The 9,488-nt window shown below is 43.2% G+C and overlaps 1 protein-coding gene across 2 annotated transcripts; it reads left to right on the top strand.

The window, feature by feature from the left end:
- Positions 1-962: 962 nt before the first annotated feature.
- Positions 963-8,430, top strand: POLE3 (DNA polymerase epsilon 3, accessory subunit). Of its 2 annotated transcripts, none has more exons than XM_018559356.1 (5): positions 963-1,064; positions 2,122-2,202; positions 5,268-5,353; positions 6,278-6,396; positions 8,185-8,430. In XM_018559356.1, the coding sequence occupies exons 2-5, from the start codon at positions 2,137-2,139 to the stop codon at positions 8,352-8,354; spliced, it is 441 nt and encodes a 146-aa protein (XP_018414858.1). In that variant the 5' UTR covers positions 963-1,064; positions 2,122-2,136; the 3' UTR covers positions 8,355-8,430. The 2 variants fall into 2 exon arrangements, with proteins under 2 accessions (XP_018414858.1, XP_018414857.1); XM_018559355.1 differs by having other exon boundaries at positions 963-1,094.
- Positions 8,431-9,488: the final 1,058 nt, after the last annotated feature.

Here is a 9,488-nt window from a genome sequence, read left to right as displayed (position 1 = left end):
GGCTGGGACACTAACCAATGCAAAGTCCACTTTAATCATTGTAATGTCCAAAACAAAAAAAGGTTTTGGCTGGATCTGCATGTAAAAATGCATTTCCATATGGTGACCACACTGCTATGATTTTACCACAGTACTACATATTCAGGAAGTTGAAGATTCACAGATCTGCTGACAGGATCACCATCCTGTGTGATAGCAATACAGTTAAGTGAAAAAAATAAAATTAAATTGTTAAACAAATAATTAAATAAAAATGTTAAAAAAATAGGTAAAACAATAATAAGAAATAATTCAAATTAATATTATTATTATTATATAGTATTTATATAGCGCCAACAGTTTGTGCAGCGCTTTACAATATAAGGAAGACATTACAGTTACAATACAATTCAAGACAAGATGGTAAGGAGGGCCCTGCCCCTGAGGGCTTACAATCTAAAAGAGGAGGGGGAAATGATACATGAGGTAGCTGTGGTCTGGCCCTGGTCAGCACACGCTGTCTTCCAGCTCCTGAGTGTGCATAACATCATCAAATAACAGACCAAAGTAGTTGCTTATGTGCCTTTTAGGGGGCTTGTCATTTGGCACTGCTTCAACCACTCTGTGGACCATTTTCAGGTACTTAACAGGTCAGTAATTGTCTGACCTCTGTCAGTCAAGTTGGAGAGTCTGCTTCAGACATATCAATTAAGATAAATAACAGGAAGAAGCAAGGCTGGCCATTCCGCTTGTGTCCCTGACCTGTCTCCCCCTGAATTGAAGGGTCCCTGTCACCCTTGACCCAGCAGGACCCTATGGCTAACCTTCAATGCACTCACCCAGCACTGGTCGCCAAGACAACATAGGATGCCGACCCGCCCCCTCCGCATGTCTACCACACCCTGCAGGATCTGCGTAAGCTGATTGGCCGCGTTCGCTCACGTGTAAAGGACGGCCGAGTGCTGGAACGCAGGGCTGGAAAATGGGGGCTGACCGGTGGAACGCAAGAAGGCCTCCAGGGGGCGGAGACGGGGGCACGTGGTACACGGTGGCAGTCTGGACTCCTGGCGGGAACTGGAAAGCCGATGTTCTCGGTGATCGGGAAGTACTGGAGGGTATGGATATTCAACAATGCGCTATATGACATAGCAGTAGCAGACACATTTGTCATCATTTCCAGGGACAATGCGGCTGAGCTTGATTGTCATTCGGTATCAGGCTCAGTGTATTCTCTTAAGAACACATTGCATATACTGTAGTCATAATGCACTGTGATGAGGCCTATTGAAGGGACACGTTACCCTGTGCTAGAATATTAAATATATCTTAGGGGGTAAGGGAGATACTGCTGAGTCTGAGGTGACCCTGGAGAGAATATCAGGGTCCTGTCACCCCCTGACACTATGTTGGTGAAAATGCAGAGGGCCACCAACCGATGATAACGTCATTGGACCTCAGAGTTGGCTGTATTTGTGAGGATGTGTTAACCTGGTCAGAAAAGGGGTACTAGGCTGCCCTGGATCTGTGCCCGCTTGCACCCTGTGAAGGTTGGCAGCCTAATTCCTGACTGATTCTTTTTGTGTGTGTTTTTGGATACAGTGGCAATGAGCTACAATTTGTCCGTTTTTTTTCTCTATGGCTGACATTGGTGAGATATTTCCTCACTTCCTGTCACTGAGACCCCCTATACAAACAGTAGAATGTGGTTTTCTCTAGGACAAGAATGTCCACTTCCAACCAATCCCCCACTCCAGTAAAATGTTGTTTTTTTTTGCCTGCCATCCATTTGGCGGGCTTTTCCATCATAGCAAATGAGGGGAAAATAACCCCAAAAGGAACACATAGAGCTTGAAAAACCTGACAGTCTCTAATCTTCCCTACTCCATCCTAAGTAAAGCCATACATTTTGGCTGGAGATGGGCTTTAAGTCACTAACCAAGAACAACTATGCAAAGAAGAGCTTCTGGCCTGTTCTGAGTCAGTGACGTATTGAAGACAGAGGATCAGTCCAACAGCCAGGCAGGTAGCATTATCAGCTTCTTATCTGATGGGAGATGGTCCACACATTTGCAGTACAGGCGACATGCTTTATGTGTCAATACAATGCCGTCCCTAATGTTTTCCTCTTCTGTTCTGTGACAGTTGTAGCTGATCAGGATGGCTGAGAGACCGGAGGATCTCAATTTACCCAACGCCGTTGTCACCCGGATTATTAAAGACGCGGTAAGAAATCTCTTTTTTTTAATGTAGAATGTATATATTATACTGTTCAGAGAAAGATCACACTCCATGTGACTCCATCATGTCAGCGGTAGGGGTTGTTTCTATTGGTTGCCCACCAAGTAACACTGTTAAATGATATCCATTCAATCCATATGCAGAACTTTTTGTATTTTTGGAATACAGTAGGAAAGGGTTAAAGTGCAACTGAAGTCAAAGCATTTTTTTTTTTTTTAGTTTTGGATAGAGTGGAGAAGGATTAGAATACCTGATCAGCTTTGTATTGCTGTCTATGTTATGGAGATTCATCACCTCAATTGTTCTGGTGACTGTTATCACAGAGTAAAAGAAAATCCTACATTTTTGGGTGTCACCATAACAGAAGCAGATAGAAAATCGCCATTGGGGACACTAGTCCTGGCGACCCTGCTGACTACCAGAGAATCCCCTTTCTTTGGAGGCATTTCCGCTCGCATCCTGTTGTGGCTATTCGACCGGAAGTGAGGGGAAATCCCCCTAAAGGGACATGGATGACAAAAAAACACAGGTGTCGTCTTTTTATAAACCCCTTTACGCTATCCAAAACTAAAGTTCTACTTTAAGACCTGCCGGGATTATTTTTTTTTTGCGGTCTGTTCCATTGAGGGGATTTTCTGTCCTGGAGAGAGGAAAAAAAAAAGCAAGAGTGATGAATTCCCCTCTTAACCACTTGCTGACCGGGGTGTTAAACCCCCTTCCTGTCCAGTCCATTTTTCAGTATTCAGCGCTGCGGTACTTTGACTGACATTTATTCCGCCATGCAACGCTGTACTGAAATTAATGTTATACCCTTTTTTAGGGACAGATAGAGCTTTCTTTTGGTGGTATTTAATTACCACTGGGGGTTTTATTTTTTACTATATAATTAAAAAAGTACCAAAAATTTCCAGAAAATAAAAAATGTTCTCCCTACGTTATGTTCTAAAACATTTATTATTACCCAAATTTTTGGCAAAATATAAAAGACATGGTCACGTCGGGTAAATAGACACCAAACATGTCAAGCTTTAAAATTGCGTGCGTCCGCGAACTCGCAAAAACTACCATACCCAAAATTGGCCGTAGGCGACGTTTTAAAAGCTTTTACAGCTCATCAGTTTAGTGTTATCTGATTGATGGCCCTAGAATTATTGCTCTCACTGCGACGTTTGCAGCATATGTAATGTGCGGTGCAATGGATGTAATTGTCGTTTCCGTACGTAGGCGCACTCGACGCATGTTTGAATGCTTGTATGTTGGGGTCGGGGGACTTTAATTGTTTTAAAAATTTTTTATTACCTTTTATATGTGACTTAATTTTTTAATATTTTTTTTGGAACTAATTCTTTTAAACCCTTTTTTTTTTTTTTTCACTTTATTGCTCTTACATAGGGGACTAACAAGCCCCCTTTGTGATAGCCAATTTTCAGTGACAGGTCCTCTTCATGGAGACATTAGGGGTCTTTAAGACCCCTAATGTCACCTAGGGACTCCCAGAGAAGCTGATGAAGCACACACCTGCTTCACCAGCTTCGCTCCGGTTTCTGTACCGGAGAGTGACAGGGGAATGCAGAAGTCATGTAATACACGTCACTTCCTGCATTCAGAAGAGGAGATCAAACGGAGATCGATCGATCGTGTACTGATCTCCAACCGCAGAGCTGCTGTGCTGGTCCCGAGCTCACACCAGGCAAAATGGAGGGGGGGGCACGCCCGCACGCATATTACAAGCGTTCGGGCGTCATTCCAGGCTGATTTCCCGCTCGCGCGTGCCACCTGGTGGCGGGCACGAGCGGGGCGGGATGGAACGTTTAGAAACGCCCACCCGCATTTAAGAAGCCGCTGTCCGGCCGTTAAATTACAACGGCCGGACAGCAGGTGGTTAAACAGTTCTTAGCTTAAAAGTTGTCCCCGATGGAAGATTTCCCCTTCGTAATTTTTCCAGTTAGAACTCTAACATTTTCTCTCCTGGTGAAAATGGTGATTAGGACAAATCGAGAGCGTAACCTTCCTATTTAGTATGCAGACCATAATAAAATAAATATCAAAGTGGGTCTGACCAATCCTAATTCTGTCCAGAAAAAGTTTTAGGTGTAGATATATACTTTTTCTATTGTTTGACTTCTGATCCCATCCAAGTACACTAACAGCATGATATGAATATAAAGGTACCACAATGATCATTTTCCTATAAAATGCACATCGGCAATGAAAGGGTCACATCAATGACAGAGATCATTTCTCCATAAGTGAATTTATCTTTTCTTTAAAGAGACCCTGTCACTGTACCCATTCAGAACAAAGTTACAGCGTCAGTGGAAAGCCGCCTCAGGCCTCATTCACACAAGCTTTTATGGAAGGCCAGTGGTTCTGGACAGCTGCCACTCAGCCTGTATGGAGCAGTGACAGGTAACTAGAGCTGAAGCAATGTTTGCATATATCCTCACATTAGTGTGTACTTGTGACTAGTGACAGATTGGCCCTGGATGCAGTCTGTCTGCGTCCAGGGCTGGCCATCTGTCCGTAGATGTGGGTAACTGCTGTGACTTCTGTCATGGCTTTGCACAGGCAGAGTGTCCGCAGCTGTCTGGACCCCCCCGTCCTTTTAACCGCAAGAATACGCAGATTGTCGCCAATTTAAAATCCCGTGTGAATGAGTCCTCGCACCCCCTTTTACTCTTTCTCACTTCCCTGTCTCTTTTGTTGTAGCTGCCACCAAAATACCCCATGGCAGAGCCTAGTGGTGGGAATCATGACCTCACCCCCATCGTCATGTCGTAGTACTTGGGCCTAATGATTTGGCTGCTAGGCCCGTGCTCTGCGTTGGGAAAGTATTTCATATAAGAAGTTACACAAACATCACAGCATTGGATATGAACTCTGTGCTTGGCACGTATTTATAAGGGATTATTTACAGTGCACTGAAAAGGCCAACAATTCTGATGAGTAGCAAAGTGAGCTGTTTAGCAGCTTCGCGGCACCAGGGCCCTGGAGACCCAGAACTGTCAAGTGTATGGAGGTGACCGTCATTCTGGTTTATGTGTTTGCAGTTACCAGAGGGTGTAAATGTGTCCAAAGAAGCGCGCAGTGCGATCTCACGGGCAGCCAGTGTCTTTGTTCTTTATGCAACATCCTGGTAAGTATCAATTGTTGTCGGTTTTTGGAGGGATTTTTGTGTGCTTGTGTAAGTAGGGATGAGCTCGGGAGTTTCTCTAAACCTAAGAGGAAGCTCCTTCTGCTGCCACCCAGTCAGTTGTGGCCGGGGGGAAGCCCTGCATCTGCACGTATACAAAGGGGTGGAATGCTGTGACATCATTGACCTCCTATGGCCCCCATGGCTATATTTGGTCAATTACATTTTCCTATGTTGACCATATAAAGTCAGTGATGTCAGTGCAAGCATCCCACCACTTTGCATCAGGCGGTGGGGAACGCCCTGACCCTTCTAGGTTAGGAGGAGCCCCATGTCCCTTCCAGGTTAGGAGGAGCTCAGGTTTGGAGTTGGTTTGTTCTGAATCTGAGCTCATCTCTACTTGTAAGAGAAACATTTGTAGTTTTTCTTGTAATTTGTCCTAAGCTTTGTGTCAGAAAAGGATAATTACAACTGATGTCTACTGTGACACTCAAAGTCCATTTTAGGTCATTCGTTTGGTGCAAATGAACTACTGATCATCCATTTCTTTAACGTCCGTTGAGATTTAATGTGTCCCTGTCACGTATATAAATTGTCTGACCTCTGCTCCCCATCCCTCTCCCAGCAAATCCAGTTCAAAGACAACTGCATTGGCAAATAAAATGGAAGAAGCCTGTCTTATACATTCCTGATACAGTCTGCACTGCCAAGGTAGTGAACTGCACTTTGGCATTTGCTGTTTTCTTCCAGGGGTGGTCTGGTCCACCTTCTACTCATGCTCCAGTTATCTAGATCCAGTAGAAGCAGCCGTGTTGTGATGACATAATAAAGTTACTAATACCTCTAGTGATATGATTGGCTGCCCTCCCAATGATTGAGTTGGTAATGGGAATATGTGACTTTGATACATTCCATTGTTTTCTTTAGCGCTAACAATTTTGCAATGAAACAGAAGAGGAAAACCCTGAATGTGTCTGATGTGATATCAGCCATGGAGGAGATGGAGTTCCAGCGTTTCCTGGGTCCCCTGAAAGAGGCTCTAGAGGGTAAGGGTTCTGTTTTCATTAGAGATTTTGAAACCTGCATTAATTTTTTGGCAACCACTGTTTGGGTAGCTCTGGCTTAAAGTGACTGTGTCAGGACAGGGTCACTTTGACTGTGTCAGGACAGGGTCACTTGTGTATAAAATATACCTGCAAATAGAAGACTGCATATACAGCCCATTTCTTGAAGAGCTTCTCTGCTCACTATGCTCTGCAAGTATTCGATGGGGTGAAATAATTGCTTCCATTGCCACTTGCTATCGATTCTCCCATTGGCTTGTGCATTGCTACAGGACATATGAGCTGGCAGGAGGACCACAGCAATCTGTGAGGGGGATCTGGTTATTCACACACCTGGATGTTGAGCAGCAAAGCGGTGGCTTTTCAGGAACCTGGCTGCCATAATTTATATATTTTAGTATTCTATGTGCAGATATTTTTTTTCATACAAGTATCCCTGCTCTTACAGGGTCACTTTAAGGCAAACAGCAGTAGATGCAGCAATAAAAGCTGCTGAAGTCACGTTCAGATTTCACTTTTATCACATTAGCGTCCTGAGCAATTTTTTTGTGTTGCAATATATTTATCAAGTCAATATTTTTAGTAAAATGACACTAAGATGAATTTTGGTGCACACAAACTGTCTATAATCCGCAATTGTTTTGGTAACGTCCGCGACGTCACCGGACTCCTCCCCCCTTCCCTTCGTTAGCCGACGGAGCCACTTGGGCTGGTGAGTTTGCCCAAGAAGTAAACGTGTAAGATGCTTCCACCAAGTGTATTCATTTCTTTATTAACAACACAGTACTTAATTGTTTTTGGTCATGATGATTGTGAATAATTACCTCCGGTGTGCAGGCACAGAGCTCAGTTAAGTGCCCCGACTCTACACAGCTTTAAAAGGAATCTGTCACCAAGAATCCGGGGACTGAACATGCACCAGTGCAATCATTAAATAAAGTAACATGTTTTTACTGAGTCTCCCAGCACACAGATAATGTTACGACATAATACTTAATTCATACTGGCCTCAATCATTTTAAGTAATTATCTGCAATACACAGGCCCAGAAAAGTGTCCAATGTAGTTGGATCTGTATGTGCGTTATAATTAATCGATTAAAAAACATTTCGATTAATCGAACACGGAAATTTGAATCAGTAACAGCTTTAATATCTACTGCTAGCAAGCAGTAGATATATGCAAAAAGTTTTTTTTTTGTTTTTTTAAACTGCATTAACAGCGGTTTAAACTTACCCCGTTTTGGCCGCGCTGCTCCGAAACTGCTCGGATTTTCAGCCGGAAGACGAGCAGAGACGCAAGGTAAGTCTATGGACGCGTGCACCCGCATGCAGACAGCGCGGGTTCGGAAGTGCCAGCAAGGACAGAGGAGTCCGCGCTGGATCGGAGAGCCACCGCACCGCTGGAGGGACAGATGAAAACATCAGGAAAGAAGAGGAAGATCGGATTAAGATACATAATTTAAGGTAAGTGCTAACATTAACATTGGGGGGAGGGAAACATTTTTTTGACTAATGTCACTTTGAGAGAGAAGGGGAGAACATTCTAGTTGGGTAAAAAGTGCAAATTTGATTCTGTAACTTGTCCTTTTTTATAATGATACATTTCTGCTACAAAACATGACAAGTTATTTACAAATAAGGCAAAGGCTTTTCTTTTTTGTGCAATGTTACACAAGAAAACCAGCAAGAGAAACAAAAATGTCAACATTTATGTATGAATGGTAAAAATATAACATTTACTAAAAATAACAACTTACCTTTCCTGCAGCTTACAGAAAAGAACAGAAGGAAAAGAAAGAATCCTCAGACCTGAAGAAAAAGGACAAAGATAAGAAAGTAGACGGTGAGGAGGACAAAAGCCGAGAGGATGAGAATGAAGATGAGGAGGAAATAATGGAAGAGGATGAAGTGATAGAAGATGAAGAAGTGGATAACTGACCAATCTTCTGTATAGGATTCTGGTGTCAGTTTTGTGGCACTTTGTGTGGATGGATTGTTTGGTCTTCATGACTATCTGGTGGTTCTCCAGCCTAAAAAATTCCTACAAGACTATTTTAGTGAGCTGGTCATGAGGGTCGTCCTATAGTTGGAAATGTGTTCTAATATCAGCAAAATGATTTCCTGCACAGAGACTGATGGAACATATATTATTGGTGTTTTTTTTCTTAGACTTGATAATAATGTTTTTTTTTCTAACTGGTAGCTTCTGAGTCATTACTACTGTTACGGAACCCATAGGGTTGGCTCTTCTGACGTCATTGCCAAATAGCTGTTCGAGTAAAGCCACCAAGTGATATCACTGTTCGGCTGTTTCTGGTGGAGTGCCATCTGGTCATTGAAACCCCTTTGACTAAGCAGTCCAGGCCTTGGTGCTGCGAGGTGGCTGTGGACGATATCTGCACAAATGTTTATCAAATCAATATTTTTAGGAACTAATACACTAAAATGAATTTTAGTGCACACATAGAATACAATAGCAATTTTTTTTGTAAACTATAAAAGATGAGGTTGAGTTGGCTAAATACATTCCAAACCCTACCCGTGAAATGACAGCAAACTACGGTACCCAAAATTGCCCGTAGGCAATGCCTAAAAAATGTTTACCTGTAAATTAATGAGCAGTAATGGGATGATGGCAATGAGATCACAGCTACTGCAGCTCGGGTGCATTGAATGTTGGGTTTTGTAGTGCACAGGATTGTACTGCTTCTTCTGTATCACTTCCTCCACAGACGCCAGGTTGGTCACTTCGTGATGAAGCAGAACTAAACCTACCAACTGCGCTGTTTGAAGGCATGGCATGTCTCTGGTGATAACTGTCACAGTTTCTTTTGGCTTATGTCATCTGTCAACTGAACTTTCAAGCCCTCAAATGGCTGATTTCATAGCAGGTCACCAAGGCAACTACAACCCAAATAGAGGCTAAGATGGCACTGTCTTCAGCTGTACCGGATAGCAGGGTTTAGGTCTACTTTAGAGGGTTAGTGAGAGCTTCCAATCTAAAAGGCTAGTGATACAGAAGCTGTAGCTGTGTGGGGAAGAGTTGGGCAGAAGCAGGTTGGATTTCTCTGA

This window comes from Nanorana parkeri, unplaced genomic scaffold, assembly GCF_000935625.1.
Source record: "Nanorana parkeri isolate BGI_ZX_2015 unplaced genomic scaffold, ASM93562v1 scaffold389, whole genome shotgun sequence".
Classification (NCBI taxonomy): domain Eukaryota; kingdom Metazoa; phylum Chordata; class Amphibia; order Anura; family Dicroglossidae; genus Nanorana; species Nanorana parkeri.
This window is presented reverse-complemented; position numbering and strand designations above follow the sequence as displayed.

What these genes read in the sequence shown, in the direction of transcription:
- POLE3 (XM_018559356.1), top strand. Translation starts at nt 2,137, where the DNA reads ATGGCTGAGAGACCGGAGGATCTCAATTTACCCAACGCCGTTGTCACC. An exon ending in GTTCTTTATGCAACATCCTG is followed by an intron (nt 5,354 to 6,277) that starts GTAAGTATCAAT and finishes TGTTTTCTTTAG; the next exon opens with CGCTAACAATTTTGCAATGA. An exon ending in CCTGAAAGAGGCTCTAGAGG is followed by an intron (nt 6,397 to 8,184) that starts GTAAGGGTTCTG and finishes CCTTTCCTGCAG; the next exon opens with CTTACAGAAAAGAACAGAAG.